The sequence below is a fragment of the Oryctolagus cuniculus genome, chromosome 2 (assembly GCF_964237555.1).
Source record: "Oryctolagus cuniculus chromosome 2, mOryCun1.1, whole genome shotgun sequence".
Classification (NCBI taxonomy): Eukaryota; Metazoa; Chordata; class Mammalia; order Lagomorpha; family Leporidae; genus Oryctolagus; species Oryctolagus cuniculus.
This window is the reverse complement of record NC_091433.1, coordinates 175514767-175540050: the sequence shown is the minus strand read 5'-3', so window position 1 is coordinate 175540050 and position 25284 is coordinate 175514767. Positions and strand designations below refer to the sequence as shown.

The window sequence follows — 25284 nt, the reverse complement described above, 5'->3', positions numbered from 1 at the left end:
GTGGGCTCCGTTTCCCGTCCTGTCTGCCCCACTTCGATGCAGCTCCCTGCTCGTGTGCCTGGGAAGGCAGCGGAGAGGACGGCCCAGGTACTGAGCGCCCGCATCTACAGCAGGGACCTGCACGGAGCTCCTGGTTCGTTGCTTCCTGGCCCAGCGCCAGCCACTGCAGCCATTTGGGGAGTGAACCAGTGGGCAGAAGACCTCTCTCTCTCTCTCTCTCTTTCTGCGACCACCTTTCAGATAAATGAATCTTTTTTTTAAAAGAGGAAGCGGGCACAGCCTGCCTCAGGAGTCAAAGGCGTGCCAGGGCCACAGGGCGGAGGCTGCTGGCCGTCTGTACAAAGGAGATGCGGCACACTGCGGCAAGAGGCCCAGCCAGGGCAGGCAGCGTGCCCCCCGCTCTGGCTGGGCCAGTGCCTCACCAGGTTGAAGAGGACGTCCCGCAGGTCAGCCCAGCTGTGATAAGCCTCCGCGCAGTTGGTGCCAGGGGAGCTCACCACGTCGGCAAAGATCCGTCTGTAGATGTTGAAGTTCTAGGGGTCGAGGGAAGCAGATCCGGGTGAGGGAGGGCCAAAGGGAGGAGGAGCGGGTGGCGCCTGGGGTGTGTGTGTGTGTGTGTGTGTGCGCGGGGGACAGTGGCAGGCAAAGTCCTGGTTATTTTAGGGAAAAGAAGGGAGTGAGGAAGCCCCTGTTTCTTGCTAGCGGGTGTTCGGTGAGTGCGGGCTACTGTGTGGAGGCTCTGCGGATCAGTGTTCGCGGGCTGGGAGTCTCAGGGCGACACGAAGGCCCTGGAGGGCTGTGTGGGATTCCTCCCGGAAACACAGGTCCCTGTGCACTGGCTAAGACCCGGGGGCTCCTTGGGTCTTTGCTCAAAGGTAAGTCCTCAAGAGGCAGCACCCTATAGAAGGGGTGGCAGGGGGCCTCTGGGCCGAATGTTCTCAGAATCTTCCCAAAGACAGCGCCCAAGGAGAAGGGTGGTCCAGAAGCGGAAGCCTCTCCTTGTGGAAATATCCCCCAAGGAGGGCAGGGGCTCTACCTGTGGGTTTGCAGGAGCTCCGTGCTGCACATACAGGGCCAGTGCCTGGGCGCAGCCTCCCTCTCGGATCAGATGGGTCGCGTACAAAGCCACGTACTTGTGCAGAATCTTGTAGTTCTGTCGTGGGGTGGGGGAAACGCAGGGGTGAGGCTGGGACCAGTGGAAAGCAGGGCCAGGCAGGGAGGGGAGAGTGGTGACTTGAAGCCAGAGGTGAGTTTAGGCAGCAGAGGGCAGCTAAACCTCTGAGCCCAGTTTCAGAGCGTGGAAGTCCAAGCTCTCGGATGCTGACCAGACAGCTGGCCTTTGGGCTTTGGGAGAGAGGAGACAGATGCAGTCAGGAGCAGGGGGAACTGGAGGGAAAGGAACAGAGGAGCTGGGAACGGGAAGAAGAGAGCAGGACCTGCTTTGTAGCTGTTTCAATGCACTTGTCCCACTGGCCCTGCTCCACGTACAGGTCCAAGGCGGCTACCACATCCACACCCACCAGCTGTGGATCAGTGGAAAAGAGAGTCATGGGAGGAGACAGCTCGCGTGACGGCGAGGAGAGGGAGACTCCCCTGAGCCTCCGTGGGCACCGCACCTCCCGCCGACTCCCGCCGACTCCGTGCGCCTCACCGAGTCCACTTTGCCCTGGTTCTTGAGGAACTCTTTATAATGCTGGTCCACGTAGTCCTCGTATCTGTGAACAGGCACAGACACCTCTAACGCCACAGGCCCCTCCCCATGGGAGCTTTCTCCCAGTCTTTCCAAAGTGAGGTGGGAGGGGCAGCCGGGGAGGAGGGGTCGTGAGTTTACCGGGGATCGAGCTCCTTGGCCACGCGCTTGGCCTTGTTCCACTCCTCGCCCTCGATGAAAGCGTCGATGGCTTCCTTGACGAGGTCCAAGTTCAGGTAGAGCTCCGCGGCCTGCACGCAGGGGACAGAAGGGAGACGACCTCCTGCACCCGGGCTCCCCTGTTTCGCCAGCACAAGCCACACCTGCCAAGAGGCCCCGCTTCCTGGGGGTGCCGTCGCCGGGTCAGCCCATCTCCGTGGAATGGACTTCCTGACAGTCCGAGCATGCTACTTACTGCACTGTGCTTTCCAGTTCCAATCAGCTGCGGTCCTACAGCCCGGACGACTTCTAGGCTGCGCTGGGGGGGCAGGAACTTGATGGCGAGCTCAGCTGCCTGCGTGGTTGGACAGAAAAGGGAAACGGGTAGCAGAGACAAATGCTGCCGGGCCTCAGCCTCCCTGACCGCACACACTTTTCTCGGATGCTGACTGTCTCCCTTCTGCTTGTGGTCCGTCGGAGCCTGCAGGCGGCCATCAGCGGACCTACCTATCCCCACCAGGAACTCTCTGCGACACTTTCTTTGCTGTCAAAGGTCACTGCATTGGGTCCTGCCACCCTTGGGAAACGGGCTTCTCAAGTTCTTTGCCACAGAATCTTGGTAGCAAGGAAACAGAAGGAACTCCTAGAATGAGGAGTCCAGGGCACTATGCAGTTATCTTGCTGGGCTATTATGAGCCTTAGTCTTTTCATCCACAGATGGACTTGAAAGACTTAGTATAAAAAAAGTAAAAAGATTACTCAAGAATATTGTATATTAGCATAAAGTCACCTTAAAAGGTTCATGGAAAATTGAAATAAAAAAAAAAAAAAAAAAGGCTGGCACCGCAGCTCACTAGGCTAATCCTCTGCCTTGTGGCGCCGGCACACCGGGTTCTAGTCCCGGTCGGGGCGCCAGATTCTGTCCCGGTTGCCCCTCTTCCAGGCCAGCTCTCTGCTGTGGCCAGGGAGTGCAGTGGGGGATGGCCCAGGTGCTTGGGCCCTGCACCCCATGGGAGACCAGGAAAAGCACCTGGCTCCTGGCATCAGATCAGCGCGGTGCGCCGGCCGAGCGCGCTGGCCGCGGCGGCCATTGGAGGGTGAACCAACGGCAAAGGAAGACCTTTCTCTCTGTTTCTTTCTCTCACTGTCCACTCTGCCTGTCAAGAAATTAAAAAAAAACAAAAACAAAAACAAAAAACAAGTCACAGTAGGTGTAGGTGTTTGGCACAGCAGTTAAGATGCCACTGGTGACACTTGTGTCCCATTTTAAAGTAACTTTTTTAAAAAAATATTTATTATTTATTTTATTTGAAAGGCAGAGTTACAGAGAAAGAGGGAAAGACAGAGACATCTTCCACCCACTGTTTCACTCCCCAGACAGCTGGGCCAGATCAATGCCAGGGGCCAGGAGTTTCATCCAGGTCCTCTACATGGGAGCAGGGGCCCAAGCACTTGGGCCATCCTCCGCTGCTTTCCCAGACACATTAGCAGAGAGCTGGTTGGGAAGGAGCAGCTGAGAACTGAACCGGCGTCCACATGGGATGGCAGTGTCACAGGTGGCAGCTTTATCTGCTATGCCACAATGCTGGTCCCTCTGCCTTTCAAACAAGTAAAGTTAATTAATTTTAATATTTAAAAGATGAGATTATTGTAATGTAAAAAATTTTGAAATCCATGGTTTCTCACAATATACACTTCCCATGAGCTTTTTGAAGACCCCTCCATAAATACTGAAATGAAAATATTTTAGATATATTGGACTAAATAAAATATATTACAATTATTTTCCTCTATTTTTTACTTTTTTGAAATTTTTTACTTATTCTAATTTTATTTGAAAGACAGGAAGATGAGAGATCTTCCATCAGCTGGTTACTTCCAAAATGCTCATAAGAGCTAAGGGTGGGGCAGGTCACATCCAGGAGCCCGGAAGTTAACGGGGTCTCCTATGCGGGTGGCAGGGCCCTGAGCACGTGAGCCCCCTCTGCTGCCTCCGAGGGTGCACATTAGCAGGAAGCTGGGTCACACGTGGAGCCAGAACCCAAACCCAGGGACACTGATACGGAGTGCACTTATCCAAGCAGCATCTTAGCTGAGCCAAATGCCTGCCCCTTTTATTTCTTTAAAAATTATTTTTAAACTTTGTTATTTAAGAGGCAGAGAGGGGAAGACATACATACACAGCGTTCTTATCCCCTAGTTTATTCCCCAAATTCCTGCAATGGCTCGAGCCGGACCAGGGCCAATCCAGGAATCCAGGAGCTGGAGCCCAATTCCGGTCTCATATGGACGGCGTGGACCCAGCTACCTAAGCCCTTACCTGTGCCCACAGGGGTCTGCACTAGCGGGAAGCTGGAGCCAGGAATCAAACTCAGGTGAACTCGGGCATTCCAATGTGGAAGGAGGCTTTTTTTATTTTTAAGATTTATTTATTTGAAAGGCAGAATGACAGAGAAGGAGGGAAGGAGGGGGAGAAGTAGAGAGAGAGAAAAAGAGAGGGAAGGAGGGAGGGACAGAGAGAGAAAACGCTTCTATCTGCTGGTTCATGCCCCAGATGGCTACAACAGCCAGGGCAGGGGCCCAAGGACCTGGGGTCAGCCTCTGCCGCCTTCTGAGGTGCACCCGCAGGGAGCTGGATCAAAAGTGCCGTGGTTGGGACTCAAACCAGCCCTCCAATATGGGATGCCAGCATTGCAAGCTGTGGCTTAACCCACTGTGCCACCATGTTGGCCCCTGGAAGCAGGCATCTTAACTGCTAAACTAAATGCCCACTCCCTTTTTACTTTTTAAAGCTTGGCTATTAGAAATTTTAAAGTACACATGTGGCTTACATTTGTTTCTTACATTATATTTCTAGTGGACTGTGCTAGATTAAATGATCTTTTATTGTTATTATCTTTGATTTATACATACACACACACACACACACACACACACACACACGGAAGGGGATCATTGCTGGTAACTGATTACAATAGCTAGGTAGGGCCAGGCTGAAGCTACAACAGGAACTCAGTCCAGGTCTCCCAGGGGTGGCGGACTCTCAGCTACTTGAGCCGTTACCACTGCCTCCCAGGGCCTCTATTCGCAGGGAGTTACATCTGGGAGCTGGAGCTGGACTCACACCCAGGAACTCCGATGTGGAACACAGGGCCCCCAGCAGCGTCTCAACTGCCCACCCCCAGATGGCCTTGAAGATACCTTTCAACCTTAAAACTCAGTGATTGTACAAACCCAAATTTTCTGTAAGATCACTGTCACCACTGTATGCTAACATACATACGCTAACATACTGTATGCTAACACCCTAACCAGATTTTCATGTCCACATGAGCCAGTTTAGCTACAGTCTGCTAAGATCCCCTGCTCTGCCCTTCACCAGTCTTGCTGCCCTTTCTTTACCTGCCACACCCTTCAAAGCTTAGAATAGCCCTTCCCCTGGGCCCGGGGAGCCATTCTAGGGCTAACCCGAAGAAGATGCAGGTGCCAGCGCTGTGGCGTAGCAGGTAAAGCCACTACCTGCAGTGCCTGCATCCCATATGGGCGTCGGTTTGAGACCTGGATGCTCCACTTCCTCTCCAGCTCTCTGCTATGGCCTGGGAAAGCAGCAGATGATGGCCCAAGTCCTTGGGTCCCTGCACCCACATGGGAGACCCAGAAGAAGCTCCTGGCTCCTGGCTTCGGATTGGTGCAGCTCTGGCTGTTGCAGCCATCTGGGGAGTGAACCAGAGGATGGAAGATCTCTCTCTCTCTCTGCATCTCCTTTCTCTGTGTAACTGTGACTTTCAAGTAAAATAAATCAATCTTAAAAAAAAAAAAAAAGAGAGAGAAAATGCAGTCATGCAGAGGCCCGGTAAACAATGCTCCAGAGTAAAAGACGCCCCCTGCTTCATAAATATTTCCTGACTAAAGTCAGCCCCCCTTTCTACTTCCTTCCTTCCACCTTCTAGGAGCTACTCAGCTGTAAGACCTCACTGCATTGTGGCACAGTGGGTTAAACCATACAGGAGCACCAGTTCTAGTTCCAGCTACCCTATTTCTGATCCACGCTCCTGCTAATGCTTGTTTGGGCCCCTGCCACCCCCATGGAAGAAGACTTGGGTGGAATTTCAAGTTCCCAGCTGTTGCAGGCATTTGGGGAGTGAACCAGCAGATGGAAGATCCCTCTCATCTCTCATCACTCTGCCTTTCAAGAAGATGAAAATAAATATGGGCTGGCATTGTGGCCCAGTGGTTAGAGCTGCTGTTTGTGACACTGGTATCCCGTATCAGAGTGCTTTCCTTCCAATCCAGCTCCCTGCTAATGCACCTGGGAAAGCAGCAGAAGATGGCCCAAGTCTTTGGGCCCTGCCACCCACATGGGAGACTAAGAGTTCCTGGCTCCTGGCTTCAGCCTGGCACAGACCTAGACGTTGTAGCCATTTGGGGAAGTGAACCAGTGGATGGAAAATATCCCCCCCAACTCTATCTTTCAAATGAATAAATCTTAAAAATAAAACATAAACATTTTGGAAAAAATTATAAGGCCTGAGGAACCCAAGGGAAATTTTGCAAGAGCAACATTAAACCAACATTTTGTGGGACAATCTCATCCTGCCTCAAACTTGCCCAAATCATATTACACTGTATTTTTTAAAAAAGATTTGTTTGAAAAGCAGAGTTCCAGAGAGAGGAGAGACAGAGAAAAGGAGATCTTTCATCTGCTTGCTCACTCCCCAGATGGCTGCAAGGGCAAGGGCTGGGCCAGGCCAAAGCCAGGAGCCTCATTTTGGGTCTCCCATGTCGGTGCCGGGGCCCAAGCACTTGGGCTGTCTTTCACTGCCTTCCTAGGCACACCAGCAGAGGGCTGGATTGGAAGAGGAGCAGTGAGGGCTGGAACAGGTACTCACATGGAATGCTGGAGTTGCAGGTGGTGGCTTTACCTGCTATGCCACATGCTGCCCCTTTTACACTGTATCAGAAGTGCATGATTTAAACTAGATTATACATCCCAATTTCAAGAATATGCAAATGTGATTACATATGTGTATGTGATTAATTTTATATGTTAACTTGACTGGGCCACATGGTATCCAGATATTTGGTCAAACATTATTTTGGGTGTTTCTGGATAAAACTGACATTTAAATCAGCAGACTGGGAAGGCACACTGTCCCTCTTATGTGGAAGGGCCTTTTCCAGTCAGTTGAAGGCCTGAGTAGAACAAAAAGGCTGCCTCTCCCTGAGCGAGGGAGGGTTCTTCCCTTCCTGGCGCTCAAGTCTCCCAGCCATCAGACAGGAAGTACCTAGGGCTGCCAGGGTCTCCCACTCGCCAATTTACCCTGCAGATCTTGGTACTTGTCCGCCTCCATAATTATGTGAGCCAATTCCTTGTTATTAATCACTATGTTCCTCCACCCCATTTACATATATATATATATATATATACATAAATATAAAAAATATAAATATATATACGGTCTTCAAAAGGTTTGTGGAAAATGAGAATTATAAAAAAATTATGCATGAATTTACTTTTTTTTAATTTTTTTATTTTTTGACAGGCAGAGTGGACAGTGAGAGAGAGAGACAGAGAGAAAGGTCTTCCTTTGCCATTGGTTCACCCTCCAATGGCCGCCGCGGCCGGCGCGCTGCGGCCGGCGCACCACACTGATCCGATGGCAGGAGCCAGGAGCCAGGTGCTTTTCCTGGTCTCCCATGGGGTGCAGGGCCCAAGCACTTGGGCCATCCTCCACTGCACTCCCTGGCCACAGCAGAGAGCTGGCCTGGAAGAGGGGCAACCGGGACAGAATCTGGCGCCCCAACCGGGACTAGAACCTGGTGTACTGGCGCCGCTAGGCGGAGGATTAGCCTAGTGAGCGGCGGCGCCGGCCTACTTTTTTTTTTTTTGCTCAAAATAAATTTACTTATTTGAATGGAAGAGAGACAGAGCACTTTCCCATCTTCTGGTTCACTCCTCAAGTGCCCACAGCAGCCCCTAGTTGGGGCTGAGGCTGGGAGCCTGGACCCTAATCCTGCCATGTGGGTGGGTGGCAAGGATCCAGCCAGCCAAGCCGTGACCTGCTGTCTCCCAGGGTTAGCATTAGCAGGAAGCTGCAATCAGGAGCCAGGTCTCAAACCCAGGCACTTTGATATGGGATGCAGATGTCCCAGGTGGCATCTCAACCACTGTGACAAATGTCCACCCATGGATATATCTTTAAAAAAAATATTGGGGGGCTGGTGCACTGGCACACTAGGTTAATCCTCCGCCTGCAGCGCCGGCATTCCATATGGGTGCCGGTTCTAGTCCCGGTTGCTCCTCTTCCAGGCCAGCTCTCTGCTGTGGCCCGGGAGGGCAGTAGAAGATGGCCCAAGTGCCTGGGCCCCTGCACCCGCATGGGAGACCAGGAGAAGCTCCTGGCTCCTGGCTTCGGATCGGCATAGCTCCGGCTGCTGTGGAGCTACTGTCTTACTTATACTGTCTGTAAGTCTACCTGTCAAATAAATAAAAATCTTTAAAAAAAATATTGAAAGAACAAGAACAAGAGTGAGCAAGTGAGGGAGAGAGAGAGACAAAGAGAGATCTTCCATTCACTGGTTCACTCCATAAATGCCTGCGATGGCCAGGGCTAGGCCAGGCCAAAGCTAGGAGCCCAAAACTATCTGGGCCTCCCACATGGAAGGCAGGGACACAAGTACTTGAGCCATCACCTGCTGCCCCCAGGACATGCAGCAGCAGGGGGCTGGATTGGAAGCCTGGCAGCTGGGATTCCAGCCAGGCACTCCAATATGCCGGCCTCTGGACACAGCTTTTAATTCCACCTCCTTCCCCCCACCCCCATAAATGTCATGAGGCACCACTGTGAGTGTGTTTTGTGATCCAGTTTCTCTAACACGTTTTAGAACTAAAACATACTGGCCTGGCTTAATTTACTAGAGGTTTCCTTTGCGGAGCTTGGGTAAGAGGGGAGGAGCCCAGGTTTTTGTCACGGCTTCTGTCTGGCGCTGACTCCTGGGTCTGGAGCTGCCCTTCTCCCTCCTGTCCTGGTCCCCCACTTCCCTCCCGGAGCCTTGCTGACCACGGCCGCCCACAGAGACCTCCTTCCTCTCTGAGCTCCGCTCTGAAGCACCCGCCTCAGTTCTTACTCAGGTGTAGTACTAATGAATAGTGCCTTGTGCTCATCTAGTCGAGCTTTCCCAACCTCTGGCTCTCAGGGCTCTGCCTTCCATCCTTTTTAGTGCCTTCCCAAGATCTGGCTCTGATACGGGGGAGCACGCGGCAGACACCTGCTACCTGGCGGAAAACAAGAAGCCCAGGAGGGAAGCCGAGCGTGCGTGGGGTGGGGTGGGGGAGTTGGGGGGAGACGCCGGGAGACGCGGGAGACGTGGGAGACGCCGGGAGATGCCGGGAGATGCGGGAGACGCCTCACCTTCATCCAGCACTTCTCCTGCAGGCTGCTGCTCCCCGACTCCCGCACTTTGAGGTAGCAGTCCACCGCGCGGCTGTACTCGCCGGCCTGCTCCCACTGTCGGGCCTGCTCCACGAGCCCCTCCACGCTCCTGTGGATATCGCAGCGCTCGGGGCCAGGGGCAGGGCAGGGCAGCACGGCCTCCCCGCACCGTGCCCGCCTCGCGGGCCCCCCAGCCCTCCGGCGTCCTACCTGGCCCCCTTCTTGGTAGCTTCCCGCTCATACTCTTCCTGCAGCGCCTCCAGCTGGCCTGGCATGTAGTCCTTGCAGATCCGCAGCGCGTCGCTCCACAGCCCCGCTTCCTGCTCAGGTTTCCAGGTGTCAGCACGCCGGCTTCCCACTGCCCCACAGGTGCCTGGCCCTCTGATGCCTGCGTCCTTGGACCTCCCTTCTCCCTCTTGCCTACCTTCCCCCCTCCTCCACACTAGCCTGCCCCATCGCTCAGCCCGGGGGACCAGCCTTGCTGTCAGATCCTGTGGACCTCCCCCCGTGGTCTCAAATCCAGCACCCACCTTATAATAATTGAGGGCCAGGTCTGGCCTCTGGGCCCGCAGCAGCAGCCCTTCTGCTTTCTGAAAGTCCTTCTCCTCCAAGGCCCCCCGGGCCTGGACCACAAGCACCTCGGCGACACTGTCAGGGTCATGGGCCTCGGCCACACGCTGAGCTGCTTCCCAATCCTGGTTATGGACAAACCTGCCCCCAGGAGGGGACACAGGAGAAGCTGAGTACAGGACTGAGGCTTCAGCAGTGGGAGACAAACAGCCATGTCCTGGAGGGTGCACGATTCATGGGTTCGAGGTTGAGCGAAGGTGAAGATGGCCAGGAAAGGTCTGGAGCGGGACTGGGAGGACAGGACTGGGGAATTTGTGGGTAACTTACATCAGTACCGCTTCCTTGGGCTTGCCAGCGCTGATGAATTCAGCTTCAGCCTCTTCAAATTTACCCTACAGGGAGAGAACGGCGGCCACTCAGGGTGAGAAGCAGACGGGCCACGTGGGCAGCTGTGGGACAGGAGTCTGTGCACCTGGCAGCAGGGGGCTAGTGGACGGAACAGGAGGGCTCTGCGGTCAGGGTCCAAATCCCATCATACCTCATCCTCCAGGTACATAGCGTATCGGAGGTGGATCTCGGGGGTTTTGTGCTTGGCGGCCAGCCGAGAGAGTTCAAAAGCAAATTCAAAGGAGCTGAAAGGGAAGGTGCAGACGAGAGCTGCTCACGTCACTGGGAAACAGGAAGCAGAGAGGGGACGAGGACTGCGGGGAGGAAAGGGCCAAGATGAAAAGAAACCGAAGTAAAATGACCGCGGAAGAGAGAAAGGCACCGGAAGGCAGGGGCAGGCAGCCCGGGGATGGCGACGCCGTGTCACTGTGGATCCACAGACAGCTGGGGAAGCCTGTACTTCCCCGCAGAGGAGGAGGCCGGAGCCTCCCAACCCTCGCTGGTGGGGAGCCCTGGCTGCGCTCACGCCTCTTGTTGAGCCCCAGCAACACCAGCAGCCTCTCCAAGTCTACCCTCAGCCATCTAGCCCTGCTCCTGGCCTTTGTAACATCTGCTTAAGAAGAGTTCTTTCTGCATTTATCAGAAGCATATTTCTATTACTTGGAATTCGGTCTCTGTTAGTGCAGTCCTAGCTTTAAAAGATGTCCCTGGGGCAGGTATTTGGCTTAGCGGTTGAGACCCCAGGTTGAGGGGCAGGCACTGTGGCATATGGCCCAAGTATCTGGGCCCCTGCACCCTCATGGGAGACCTGGTAGAAGCTCCTGGCTCCTGGCTTCTGACTGGCCCAGCTCCAGCCATTGCGGCCATTTAGGAAGTGAACCAGTGGATGGAAGACCTTTCAGTTTCTCTCTCTATCTGTAACTCTACCTCTCAAATGAATAAATAAAACCTTAAAAAAAAAAAAAAGATCCCAGGTTGGGAGGCCTGCATCCCATGCTGGAGTGTTTGGCTTGAGCCTAAACCCTGCTCCTGGTTTAGGCTTACTGCTAGTTAGTGTGCACACTGGGGGCAGCAGGTGATGGCTCACATAGCTGGGTTCCTGCCACCACCATGGGAGACTTGGATGGGGTCGCAGGTTCCTGACGTTAGCCCAGTGAGCATCTGAAGAGTGAACCAAAAGATGCGAGCTTGTCTTTCTCTTTCTCTCCTCCCTTCTGTCTCTCAAAATAATAAATTTTTAAAATTAAAGAAAAAAAATAAAGCTGTCCCCTCCCCACGTTCCAGAAAGACCAAAGATTAAACCCAGTCTCAGCCCCTGGTGAACAGGACAGTTACTCATTTGTTCCTGCCACTGTACCATGTTCTCCCAAGGACCTCTCTAGCACTGGTCTTCACTCTTGCCTCCGCTTCTGGAAAAAGTTTCCACTACACAGGACTCTCCCTCCTGTGTGCAGGTGCCCTGGCTGGGCAGGGCCGGGGAGGGTGGGCTTCAGGGCCTCACCAGTTGTCAGCAGCATGGTCAATGGCAGCTTCCAGGAGCCCCAGCTTGTTGAGCAGTCTAACGGCAGCCTTCCCCCCCAGGCTCTTGGCCCACAGGTAGGCCACGTGTTTGTGGGCGTTAGCTCCTCCGTGAGCCTTGGCCACCTGGAAAGCAAAGCCACTCATTAGTCCTCAGGGCAGAGCTGCCCCCTTCCCATTGCTGGGCCCCTGACCTCACCTCTGACAAGAATCTAAACCCACAGGACGAAGGCTAAGTTTCAGAGCCTCTTCACTGAGGTTGAAGTGCTCAGAGTCCAAGGATGGGCTTCAGCTAGTCCACAGACTCTCCAGGTTACAAGTGAAATTTTGTGTCTACAGGAGTGGACATGTCTCTGGCAAAATAGACTCTGGTCTTTACTACATTTTCAAACATGCGGTGCCCAGTGTAGAAGCAGTCATTTCAAAGTGGCAAAGAGGGTGGGGCCCCACCAGTGTGGCCAAGACTTACCTGGTAGGCCTCTTCCCAGAGCCCACTGGACCGATACATGTTCACTGTTGCCTTCCACTCCTGGGCCTCGAGGTAGTGGTACTCAGCCTCCTGCAGACGGCCCTCAGCCTCCAGCTCCTGCAGGAAGGTGGTCAGGATGCAGGGGACGCACCCTAGTTGGGAACGAGATGGGCGGGCCGGGGGAAGGGCTCACCTTGCCCAGGTGGAGGTGTGTGTCGCTGAGTAGATCGGGGTGGTGCTTCCCCACCAGGCGGATCATGTCACCGTATAACTTGTGCTTCTTGAACATGGTGATGGCAAGATCAGGCTCGTCCACTGTCACATAGAGCCTGGGGATGGCAAATACACTTGTGGCCTCCGAGCCCCACGTCCTGCCGCCACTGTTTTCTGGGCAGGGGCCTCGCACCCTCAGACTCCACTGCCCCTTCCAGCCCTGAGCCACCACTCACCTTTCAGCCTCACGGTACTTGCCCTGCTTCTCCATTTCCTGGGCCTGGTTGATGTACAACACCGACACATCTTCTGGTCGCATGCACTTCATGGCCAGCTGTGCAGACAGACAGCCTGGGTGGCCACAGGAGCCAAGTCCCGTGGGCATGGGCAGCAGAGCTTCAGGGGAACCTGTCTGCCCAGGTACTTGGAACTCTCCTGGTAACGGTATGGGAATTCCAAGGCCATACGGGACTGGGAAAGAACGTTACTCTGCCTTGGCAGGAAGGCGTGTGATGGCTTGTGCTGGAACATGTATGCGTGTGGCCAGACTCCCACTGCCCCTACTAGCTCTGGAGTTAGGGGCGAGAACAAAGCCATCAGTGTGACCAAAGCTCAGATTCCTCAGCTCCCAAGTCCATCTGCTCTTTTCAGAATGACAGGCCTGGGAACAGGGGCCTCTCCTCATCCCTGCCTTTCCCTGTGGCTAGGGATCCTGGTGGCCCACATGACACCTTGGTACACTTTCTCAGTTTTCAGCGAAGCCAATGATGGGGGCAAATCAGGGAGCAAGGAACAAGGCCCACCCTCCCGCCCCAGCCACTCAGGCAGAGTGCTCTCACGAACTGCCCTGTTCCCTACCTTGTGAGCTTGCTCCCAGCGGCCAGCCTGGGTGTACATGTCTATGGCGTCCTTGGTCCGGTCACCCTTGATATAGAGCTCCTCAGCAATCTAGGTGGTGAGAGGGAGATGCAAACGGTCAGGGGACAGAGCTGAGGCATCTCGTGGGAGGACAGACCTCAGCCGCGGCCGTGGACAGCCTGCAACGCTACCTTAGGAATAAGAGAAAAGACAAGTATGGGGGTCTCAGACCTCCCACTCTTTGAAAGAAGCCCTGCCCCAACAGTCTGAGGACAATTCGGTGGAACTCCCAGGGTCCCATTTCTGCAGCTCTAGGCAGTTCCACAGTGTAACTATGCTGGAGCGACCCATGGAGAATCACTCGTGCTGGCACCGGAAGAGTGCCCGAGGGGGCTCCCCTTCTCTGTCGGGAAGGAGGAGTCTGTATCACACCAGATGACACGGGGAAAGTAAACCACTTTCTTCCCAGGCAGAGTGCTGATGCTGTCTGGGCCCCAGAAAGAAGGAGCTGGTGAGCTGGCCTCCACTTCCTGTTTTTAGGTTCTCCCCTTGTTATCCCGAACTGCACTGCCTCGTGCTGCACAAAGGGCCTCTTCCCCACCTCATACGCCTGCAGAGACGCATAGTGTTGGGCCACGCGAGGATAGTATTTGGACGCGATGTTCCGGTCCTGTAGATCCAATATATAAATTGCCTTCTTCCACTGGCGGGCACCCAGGGCAGCCTCAATTGCCTTAATGGAGCACCTGGCATAGTTGGGGAGGACATAAATATGCATGAGGGAAGAGGAAGATGGATGCGGGTACGGAGACCCCGTCAGCACACTTCAGCCTGGACCGGAAAAGCTCTTCTTTCCGATGTTCCTCCTTGCCCCACTACCTCTCACGCCATGCCCACTTCTGCTTGCCACTGTCATGCCACCGTACCTGGCTTCGATGTAGTGGTTAATGGCGGCATCGAGCTGCTTCTGCTGCACCAGGTGGTCCCCCCATGCCTCCTCCAGTCGCACCACCTCCCCGGGGAAGGCCAGGCGAGCCAGCTCGACAGCTGCCAGGGATACAGAAGGTACTCAGCTCAGACTTCCAGGGAGGAAACTCAAGACAAGTGGGACAGGGAAATGAGGCGTGAAGAGGTGAGGAGCGGAAGCGTGGCGAACCAAAGTCGCCCGGCCTGAATCAATGCGCCAAATGAGGAGCGCAAAGAGTGGTGCCCGAGCGTGTACAACAGTAAGGGGGCTGGGGAGTGGCCGATACCTTTCACGAAGGCATTGCCTTTACAGTAGCACTCGAGGGCCCGCTGTGGATTTCGAATCTTCTCAAAGAGATCACCTGCCTGTTACACAGACCACACGACTATAACGGCACCGCCATGACACATAGACCCACCTGACACTGCAAAAGGAAGGGAAAGGAAGCCAGCCCTACCCTTTCGTAGAGCTCTCCCTTGGTAAGGGCCGTGGTGATGCGCTCCACCAGCTCCGTGTTGGCTAGCAGTTCCTCTCGGGTCAGCACCAGCCGAGCAGCTTTGGCAGGGAGCCCAGCTTTGAGGTAGAGGCTGATGGCTGCTAGCCCATCCCCTTGGCTCTCCTGAAGTTCACCTGCTCGCTCCTCTTGCTTTGTGTCCATCAGCCACTGGTAGTAGCCTCGGCGCAGCTTCTCCAGGGCTGGGTGCCCCTGGACGTGCACAGGGGAGAAGCAGGAGTCACAGCCCTGCCTCCTGTGCTGCTCCAACCCTCCCCCTCCCCCGCATGTTAGTATCCTTACTCCTCCCTGTATCGGGTACCTGCTCCAACCCTACTCTGGTTTCCATGGCCTCCTTGACAATAGGAGGTTTCTGAAAGTGGTGGAACCCAATTCTGAACAACTGTGGAGTAGACAAAACGGGTACCTTGGCCTCAGCCACAGCAATGCACTCATCCCAACGGTGGAGCTCCTGGTACATGGCCATGGCCTCCTCAATGGCATTCTAGGGGGACCAGGCAGAGGAAAGCAGGACATCAGGAATATACCAGGATCTGAAATCAGCAAGCCCTGGCTAAGGTGCTAGGCCATGAACAGCAAGACACGCTTTCCTTACTGCATAGCAGGTGTGGATTTATTGTGAAACTAAGAACCTTATGCTGCAGGGTTGTTTGCACAGGCCCTTCCAAGGCAAATTCTCTTAAAGAGAGCTCCTTGATTTATCTAAGTTTTGGGCCCCACAAAACCCGAACCCCCTACAGATAAGAATTCCAACAACAGGCTCTCGAGTAAGGGGTTGATAGTAGCCTATTTGTAAAAGAAAGCAATAACTGAAGGCCAAAGGAGGAAGTCTGCCCAGATACAGTAATGACTAACACAAGAGGAAGGAAGAAAGAAAGGAGTGAAATCAGCTATGTATACCTCTCTTGAAAGGTCTGGAAGATTCCCAGGCTGCTGCAGACCCCACGGGTCCCCTCCCCCTCGCATCCCTTCTCCCCGTTACCTGTTCCAAGAAGATCATTTCTGCCAGCTTATAGTTCTTCTCGAGCATGGCCAGACGTGCTCGGACCTGATAGAAGTCTGTTCCCTCTCCACCCTGCGGCAGAAAAGGAGATTCTGGACTCTGTCTGTGTGGGCTGAGACAGGATGCTTAGAGGGACGACCTGGGAGACTAAACGGATTTATGGGGGGCTTAGAGGCTTGAGGTTTCACAAACAGTTCCAAAAATGGGCCACTCAAGGAGAGTGCTGGGGTGGGCAGGGCAGAAGAAACTAGGGAAGGCTGGAAGGCTAGGAGTCGTGGGGCTGAGTGCTGGCAGAAGTCTTGGCTCGGGAGCCTGAATGCGTCAGGAGGATAATACTTGCATATTCCCGGGACACTTGATCTGCAATCTCATTAGTCTCATGCAGGAATCGAGCTTTTGCTACATGGCCCAGTGCAGAAAAACACCTACAGCATGGGAGCAATAGTAATAGTGACGTTACCAGAGGGCCATCACTGAACCACTGGCTCAGCAAACAGACACGGAGCTCTGTCATGTGCCGGGCACTGCTGCTGTCACTGGACACACAAAAGGGAATAAGCAGATGAGGCCCTTGCTCTCGGGGAACTTCCAGTGGACACAAATACTTAAGCAAACAAAAATGAGAGAGTGAAAAAGGAAATCATGTGATATTGCAGACAACGAATGAGGGGCCTAGTTAAGTTGGTAGTCACAGGAGGCTTCTTTCTCCAAGGAGCTAATCTGAGTTGAGAGTTGAATGCGAGAAAGAGCCGGTCATGGCAGATGGGGAAAGTCATTGCAGACAAAGGAAACTGCTAGCGGAGATGCCCTACAGCAGGAAGGAGCTTGGCTTGGGCCAAAAGGATGTCAGTGTGGCTTGTGACTAATGGGCAAGCAGGTAACTGGTATGAGAAGGAAGCTGAGGCCAAATATTTGTAGGGCCTCAGGCCACGGCAAGGAGTTTGGATTCCACACTAAATGCAATAGTAAGCTATTGGAAAATTCCAAGCAGGAAACTGATACAATCTAACTCAAGTTTTTTAAAAAATGACTTCATCTGCTGTGGAATGACTGGCCTGCAGGGTGCAAGAACAGTATCCGTGCGCCTGCTGGACAGGCTCTGCCGTGCTGCAGGTGCAAGACGCAGAGGTCTGCACCAGGGTCGAGGCAGGAGAGTCAGACCAGATATGGGATTCGGGGTCTGTTTTGAAGACAGAATCCTTAGGACTTAATGACAGCTCACATGAGGGAGGGTGGGGCACCGGGATCACGCATGGTTCCCAGCCAACACAGCAGCAGTGGACACTGAGCACTTGTAGTGTGGCAAGCTCGGTGCACAAATGCTCTCATTCCTTCTCTACCATTTGACCAAGGCAATTCTGTTATTATCCCCATCTTACAATGAGAAAACCAAGAAACCAGGCTTTGGAAAGATTAAATCACTTCTGTACGGTTACCCAAGTCAGTCATTGGAATCAAAGTTTGAACTCAAGGAGGCTGGGGTCCCGAGCTTTGTCCTATTAACTACGTTGCTGCACCAGCACATGAAATAAACACGTCAAAGCGTGGGGTGAAGAATACGAATGCTAAAAATTCTGACGGGGCGCCTCGCTGCAGGGAGGGAAAGCGATGTGATCAGAGGCACACTCCGTAATCTAGGAGGGCAGGGTGTTTGGAACGACTGCCCAGGAAGGGCTCGAGGACCTCTGTCAGCACTGAGAAGGGAAGCAGTGCCTCAACATGGGGCAGGAGCAGCCCCCACAGAGACCCCTCAGCGCGGGCCCTCCCAGCTGTCTACACGGCTACCTCACCTCTCAGCAATGTGCAGCTGCTTGGCTTTTAGTGCCAGTTTACTCAAGGTTTTCCACATGGCCTCTGTTTCTGGGGTCATTTCCAGGGTCTCCAAAAAGGCTGTTGCCCTGGAGAAGAAAGGGAGCAAGCCTTAGGGAGTGAGGGCAGGTTCCTGACGATGCAGGAGGACAGGGGCGGGGAGGGGGGCGGGGCCAGCCAGTATTTGGCTCTTTTCTCCCCACCTCCTCCCCTGATTAGACAGGGCCAGTTTTATACCTGCCCCAGGCCCTCCTCCTGGACGAAGGCTCTCCTACCACCTGCCGGTTGGCGTCAACCAGCCTCTCACCGGGTGTAGTTGCCGTCATCAATGGCTGTTCCAAACTCGATAAGGCCCTCATCCAGCGTGTAGGCTACGGTGGTCACACCTTCTGACACCATCACCTCCGTCTTTCCCCCGCCCCGCTCCAGACCTACAACATCGCCCTGTAAAAGTTCATTCCCCCAGCCCACCCAAACTCCAGGTTAGCGCTTCCACGGAAACACCTGTAGAAGAGACCCGCCCACACCCAACCCTATCGCTCACACATGGCCCTCCTTTCCCTGACATTCGGTTTCTCTCCAGCAGATAACAATGTTTTATCTTTGGGGTAAAGTACACTCGTTGCCATGACAGCAGCAATGCTGGGAAAATCTTAGCACTGCATGGCAGCCACTGCTGGCAGCACTGCAGACCAGGTGTTCTTTTTTCTTTCTCTTTAAGATTTATTTATTTGAGAGAGAGAGAGAGAGAGAGAGAGAGAGAGAGAGAGAGAGAGAGAGAAGTCTTCCATTCACTGGTCACCCCCCAAATGGCTTCAATGGCAGGCGCTAGGCCACACTGAAGCCAGGAGCCAGGAACTCCATCCTGATCGCCCATATGGGTGGCAGGGTCTCAAGTCTTTCCAGCTGCATTATCCAGGAATCTGGATTGGAAGTGGAATAGCTGGAAACTGAATGGCACTCCAGTATGGGATAACAGCATCTCAAGATGGCTTAACCCGCTGTTTCATAATGCCAGTCCCCAGACCAGGTATCTCAAACATCCCCTGTTAAAACACAACTTGAACCTGGAACGTGATTTTTAATGCACTTCTGGGCTCATTTGAATAAATCACTAGAGAAAATTTTCCTTAACTCTATCCTAAGCATCTTTTAGAAAAAAAAAAAAAAAAAAAGACAGAAAAAGGTCGGTAAGCTGAACAGGAAAAATGGAAAGTGAACAAATAGGAAAGATGCAGTTGTCCTAAAGACAAGCACAATTATCAGGACCATACGCCTTGGGCCGTCCGGCAGAAGGGGGCGTTGAATCTGAAACTCCCTCACTGCACTGAGAACCCACTAAACAAACAGGACCAACCACTATAACACCTGATTCCTGTGGAAGCAACCGTGAATCAACTCCAGAGGAAAACATGTCTGTGTTAAACACTCAGGATTAAATATTGCATTCAAGGTCGTATGAGCTCATGATTAAAAAAAAAGAACAAAATGCAAAGAAACAAACCACTATGAAACAGTTAAATGATAAATACTAACAACAGTTTTAGATCTTCAAAGATTTCATATATTAAAAGCAACAGTTATAGCAGTGGGCATTTAGCCTAACAGTTAAGATGCTCGCATCTCACGCTGGAGTACCTGAGTTAGATTCCCAGCTCTGGTCCCCATGCCAGCTTCCTGTCACTGCAGGCCCTGGAAGGCAGTGGTGATGGCTCATGTAATGTTAGGGTTCTTACCACCCCTGTGGGAGACCTGGATGGCATTCCTGGTTCCTGGCTTTGCCAAGCCCAGTTCTTGCTGTTGTGTTCTTTTGGGGGAATGAACCAGTAGATGATTAATGTCTAATTTTCTGCATATAAAATGATTAGAAGTGCTGGCCTTGTAGCGTAGCGCATAAAGCCACCACCTGTGACACCAGCACCCATATGGGCACTGGTTCATGTCCCAGGTTCATGTTCACTTCCTATCTAGCTCCCTGCTAATGGCCTGGGAAAAGCAGTGGAAGATGGCTCACATGCTTGGGCTCCTATCACCATGTGGGAGACCCAAATGAAGCTCCTGGCTCCTGGCTTCAGCCTGGCTCAGTAATGGCTGTTGTGGCCATCTGGGGAATGACCAGGGCGAGGAATATTCTCTCTCTCTGGCTCTCCTTCTCCATATGTAACTCTGACTTTCAAAATAAATAAATAAATATATATTTTTAAATGATTAGAAATAAAAATACTGGACAAAAATGGCAAAGGGGATGTGATCAAAGTTAATGCGTTTTAAGGTCCTTGTACCGTTTGCAAAGAAGCGGTGGTTAGATGCTCATTAACTTTAGATATTTACAGTTTCAACACCTGGGGCCAGTGCTGTGGCGTAGCAGCTAAAGCTGCCAACCTTTGACGCCAGCATCCCTTATGGGTGCCGGTTCGAGTCCCAGCTGCTCCACTTCCGATCCAGCTCCTTGCTACTGTGCCTGGGAAAGCAGCGGAGGATGGCCCAAGTGCTTGGGTCCCTGCCACCCATATGGGGGGCCTACATGAAGTTCCTTACTCTTGGCTTCAGCTCGTTGTGGCCATTTAAGGAGTGGACTAGCAGATGGAAGACCTCTCTGTCTCACCTTCTCTCTCTCTCTCCATAACTCTGCCTTTCAAATAAATAAATCTTTGTAAAAAATTTTTAAAAGCCTGTGAAATTTTCAGGACTGCTATAGAAATAGGATATATCATCTCCAGCTAAAAAAGTGAATAAAAGGTGTTTAAAAATAAAGATAAAACAAACTGATTTTAGACTCAGTCTAAAATAAGGCAAGAAAGGAGGAAAAAAAGAGGTTACAGAGAAGGGACAAAACGAAAGCATCAGGTGCATTGTCCATACCCACAACCCAGCTCAGGGGCCTGCCTCTCTCCTGTTTCCACAGACTACTCCCACCTTTGGGAAGACTGCTGGGGTGGCGGTGATGTTGTGGTAGGACAGGAAAGGAGATCTGATCTGCAAGCTGGGAAAAAGGGAATTCTGAATGGCTCACAGCAGCAAGCAGCACACGAGAAGATGGCACAGAGCTACCTGTGCTATCAGGGACCTTCCCACTTGGAGCGGGCGCCACACTGGGACGTGGAGATCCACACTCCAAGGGTCTAATATAACGTAAGGAATCTGAACAAGGATGGTTTTAAGGACTTCTCCACTGTGGGGAAGAGTTTTAGCATCGCTTGCCAGCTCCGTCACAGAGATTATGAAAGGTAGGCAGGAAGCTTCAGAGTCCCCTCCAGAGCTCCAGTTAATCAGCTTGACCAGGTCTGAGGTCCCCTGCTGTCCACATACCCTGATCGAAGACATGGTGACCCTCTCAGGTGCCTCAATGTTGTACCACACACACAAGCTGTTTCGGTTCTGAGCTACCAGCACGTCGCTTCCGGGGACCCACTGCACGTAGGAGCAGAAGTTGAGGATCATGGTCTTTGAGCAGCTTTCAATATCGTACAGATGCAACTGAAGGAGAGACAGAGAGCACAGTTAGAAGGGGATGTGGGGGTGTCTTCTGATTTGCAGAATTTCCCTACAGGTGAAATGAAATGGCACACCAGTCAGCTCCATGCAGAACTGCAAAGCTCACTGACCTGCAGCCCTTGAAATTTGTGTGCTAAGCTGGCAGATCCCAAATAAGAGATGACCAAAAGAACAGAGATCTATATTTAGAACAACTCTGGGCCAGCTTGGATTACAGAAGGAAGGCCATCAAATAAATTGGATTATCTGATAATTTGTGATATAGCTTTCAGGGAAATGAAAAATCACCAGACTGTCTCTTTGGCCCCAAGGCTGAACTCTTTGGTGTTTCCATTCTGAGATGAGAACCCATGAGGGCTGGGAGGAGACTCCTCAAGCTGCTTGAACGACACCAGGTGAGTGCAGCTGAAGAGTACTGAGACGCCAGGTCTGGGCAGAGGAGGAGGCAGTGGGCAGGGCTAGGAGATTTCAGGAGGGCACAGACTTGTGAACAGTGAGAGAGAAACCAACTTAAACTCCCCTCTTGACTTTGTTGCCATCACAGTACAATCTTCTCAAGGGCAATACAGGTCAGGGTGTGACACTGGATACAGACAACACTGATTCTTCCATACCTTTCACGATGCTATTGGAATAGCACCAAGAAATTCCGCCCAATCCTGCCCCTAACTATCCCTGGAAGCAGCCTGCCTCATGCCCTATACAGACCAGCCATGCCTAGGGCCCTAATAACACTTCTTACACGAAGTTTCCGGTCCCTGAAGAGGAGCTTGTGTCCAGTTTCATTTAGTTCCAGCCAATCCACACGGCTTTCGTGGCTGATGGTACCAATATTGTAGCCACCAATCAGGTCCACTACAGAGTAAAGGAGATAGAGTTAGAAGAGACATTCCATATACTCATATGCAGGGCATGAAGTAATTCATAAAAATCTGTCTTACAATCATACACTGGGGCTTAAGGATGTCACTTCAGCTCAGAGTGTGCCACTATAAAACGCAAATGGAAATAATGCCATAATTTTGCCAGGATGCTTAAGAAACTTGGTTTCTTGTAGAAGTGTAGATGGTTTTATTTAATTCTGTAGTTAACTCAAAAGGTCCTGACCCAACAAGAAATGTGATTTTGGGGGTGGGTGTTGGCGTAGCAATTAGCACACTGACTGGGATGTCCACTTCCATGTCAGAGCGCCTGGGTTCAAGTACCAGCTCTGCTCCCAATTTTAGCACCCTGTTAATGCACAGCCTGGGAGTTAGCAGATGACGGCTCAAATAGTTGGGTCCCTGTCACCCCTATGGGAGACCTGGATTGAGTTCCTGGCTCCTGACTTCAGTCTGGCCCAGCCCTGATTTGTTGCAGGCATTTGGGGAGTAAACCAGGAGATGGGAAATATCTGTCTCTCTGGCTTTCAAATAAAAAAAAATCTTTTTTTAAGTGATTTCTTCTCTGGGACTCTTGCAGAACTGAGCAAGTTGCTTCTGTTATTCTTGAAGTCCTCTAGAGGGCAGCACTGAGCACACCGCATTGAACCCATTACAGCACAGTGAGACAAAGCTGATGAATGAAGCGCCCTTGATGATCGCGTTCTCTCCGGGAGTTACACATATCGGAGTGCCTGTGGTATAAGCACACTCAAGTGCAAGCAGTGGGGATGGCACTCAGGTAAAATGAGAGAAATCTTTGTCTAAAATTAGCCTGGTCAAACCAGAGGATGGATATTTAGTTTGGTCTGAATCCTGTAGAAAACAGAAGAAACAATGGCTTCAGGCAGTCTGCTCATTAACCACCACCCACAACTCATATTGATACATATTTTAAAAAAAGATTTATTTATTTGAAAGACAGGGTGACACAGAGACAGAGAGAAGGAGGAAGAGAGAGGGATCTTCCAGCAATTGCTGGTTCACTCTCCAAGTGGCTGTGATGGTTAGAGCTGGGCCAGGCTGAAGTCAGGAGCCCAGAGCTCCATCTGAGTCTCCGTGTGGGTTGCAGGGGCCCAACTACTTGGCCATTAACTGCTGCTTTCCCAGGCACATTAGAAGGGAGCTGAATCAGAAGTTGAGCAACTGGCACTACAGCAGGCACTCTGATATGGGATGCAGCATTGCAAACAGTAGCTTAACTCACTATGCCACAGTGCTGGCCCCTGACATACAATATTTTCTTTCTTTTTTTTTTTTTAAGATTTATTTATTTATTTTGAAAGCGTTACAGAAGGAGGAGAGATGGGGGCAGGGGGCATTTTCCATCTGCTGGTTCATTCTCCAAATGGTTGCAATGGCCAGAGCTAGACCAATCTGAAGCCAAGAGCCAGAAGTTTCTTCCAGGGCTCCCATGTGGGTGCAGGGGCCCAAACACCTGGTTATCTTCTGTTGTTTTTCCCAGGCCATAGCAGAGAGCTGGATCAGAAGTGGAGCAGCCGGGACTCAAACTGGGCACCCATATGAGATGCCGGCATCGCAGGCAATAGCTTTAGCCACTACGCCACAATGCCAGTCTCCCTGACATATATGATTAATAAACAGTGTGCCTGCCTTTGTTACATATTTTTAAGCCGAAGATCCAGTACTGCCACATTCTAAAATTGGGAAGATAAACTTAAAAATGAATGTTAATTTAATCAATAAGTAAAATGGGAGTGGCTATTGGGTCTAGCAGTTAAGCCACCAGTTAGGAAGCCTGCATCCCACAGGAGTGCCTTGGTTCATCTTCTGGTTCTGGCTTCCTGTTAATGCAGACTCTGGGGGCAGCAGTGATGGCCCAACAAGTTAAGTTACTGCTTCCCACATGGGAGACCTAGAATGAATTCTTTTTTAAAAGATTACAATTATTCATTTGACAGGTAGAGTTACAGACAGAGAGAGAGGGACAGACAGGAAGGTCTTCCATCCTCTGGTTCACTCCCCAAATAGCTGCAATGGCCAGAGCTGAGCCAATCTGAAGCTAGGAGCCAGGAGCCAGGAGCCTCTTCTGAGTCTCCCACGCGGGTGCAGAGACCCAAGGACTTGGGCCATCTTCTTCTGCTTTCCAGGAGCATAGCAGAGAGCTGGTTTGGAAGAGGAGCAGCTGGGACTCGAACCAGAGTCCATATGGGATGCTGCTGCTGCAGGCAGAGGCTTAGCACACTACGCCACATTGCTGGCCCCTGAGAATTAATTCTTGACTTTGCGCTCCACTCCCCCTTGCAGACATTTGGAGAGTGAACCAGCAAATGGGAACTCTGTTTATTGTTCTAATAAATGAATAAATAAATAATTAAAAAAATCAAAATGGTATAGATAGTAGCAAGGTCTAACATCCCACAGCATAATAGGGCAACTGCGATTCACAGTAATGTATCACATGTTGTATAAAGAACGGGAAGAGAGGAGCTGGCAGGCTGCAAACAGAGAAACCATAAGAAATGGAAATGCTGACTGATTTGATCAGTGCACAGGCTATACACTGATAAAATATTGCACAGAAAATGTACAAGTATACATGTTAATCAAAAACTTTCCAAAATAAAAAAATTAAAAACAAAGTGCAAAGTGGTCAAGCCAGGTTTCAATGTCCCAGTTCTAAGTAGAATCACAAAAAGCTAGAGCTACAAGGATGTCTTCCTGTGAACCCTGAAGTTATACACAAAATTATGTGCGCCTATATACATTTTTTTTCTGGTGAAGGGTTCTATGATTTTTTATTAGATGCTCCAAGGAATTGGTGACCAGAAAAGGTTAAGAAAAGATGGCCGGCGCCATGGCTCAACAGGCTAATCCTCCGCCTAGCAGTGCCAGCACACCGGGTTCTAGTCCCGGTCGGGGCGCCAGATTCTGTCCCGGTTGCCCCTCTTCCAGGCCAGCTCTCTGCTGTGGCCCGGGAGTGCAGTGGAGGATGGCCCAAGTGCTTGGGCCCTGCACCCCATGGAGACCAGGAGAAGCACCTGGCTCCTGCCTTCGGATCAGTGCGGTGCGCCGGCCACAGCGCGCCGGCCGCGCCGGCCATTGGAGGGTGAACCAACGGCAAAAAGGAAGACCTTTCTCTCTGTCTCTCTCTCACTGTCCACTCTGCCTGTCAAAAAAAAAAAAAAAAAAAAAGAACTGTCATTTTACATATATTGAAAAGGGGACCTACACAGTGAATCGTATTGTCCAAAGTTTCATGGCCCTTTATTGCCACTATAATCTCAGCTGTCTTATGCGTAATAAAACATTATTATT

At 51.8% G+C, this 25284-nt stretch overlaps 1 protein-coding gene across 1 annotated transcript in view; it reads right to left on the bottom strand.

Annotated features, from left to right (window-relative positions):
* IFT172 (intraflagellar transport 172) overlaps window positions 1-25284 on the bottom strand; it is a 42785-nt gene that overhangs the window by 2956 nt on the left and 14545 nt on the right. Inside the window, exons 15-41 of the mRNA XM_002709949.5 lie at window positions 21828-21940; window positions 20900-21067; window positions 17898-18034; window positions 17572-17679; window positions 16122-16206; window positions 15761-15853; window positions 15185-15262; window positions 14722-14970; window positions 14551-14629; window positions 14224-14344; window positions 13899-14043; window positions 13298-13387; window positions 12676-12773; window positions 12420-12555; window positions 12227-12343; window positions 11741-11883; window positions 10391-10484; window positions 10180-10244; window positions 9813-9993; window positions 9493-9602; window positions 9262-9391; window positions 2106-2204; window positions 1832-1941; window positions 1652-1715; window positions 1437-1523; window positions 1037-1153; window positions 423-533 (exon numbers count right to left, since the gene is read on the bottom strand). Coding sequence (XP_002709995.2) covers window positions 423-533; window positions 1037-1153; window positions 1437-1523; window positions 1652-1715; window positions 1832-1941; window positions 2106-2204; window positions 9262-9391; window positions 9493-9602; window positions 9813-9993; window positions 10180-10244; window positions 10391-10484; window positions 11741-11883; window positions 12227-12343; window positions 12420-12555; window positions 12676-12773; window positions 13298-13387; window positions 13899-14043; window positions 14224-14344; window positions 14551-14629; window positions 14722-14970; window positions 15185-15262; window positions 15761-15853; window positions 16122-16206; window positions 17572-17679; window positions 17898-18034; window positions 20900-21067; window positions 21828-21940 — 3128 coding nt within the window. The remainder of the gene's footprint in view (window positions 1-422; window positions 534-1036; window positions 1154-1436; window positions 1524-1651; window positions 1716-1831; window positions 1942-2105; window positions 2205-9261; window positions 9392-9492; window positions 9603-9812; window positions 9994-10179; window positions 10245-10390; window positions 10485-11740; window positions 11884-12226; window positions 12344-12419; window positions 12556-12675; window positions 12774-13297; window positions 13388-13898; window positions 14044-14223; window positions 14345-14550; window positions 14630-14721; window positions 14971-15184; window positions 15263-15760; window positions 15854-16121; window positions 16207-17571; window positions 17680-17897; window positions 18035-20899; window positions 21068-21827; window positions 21941-25284) is intronic.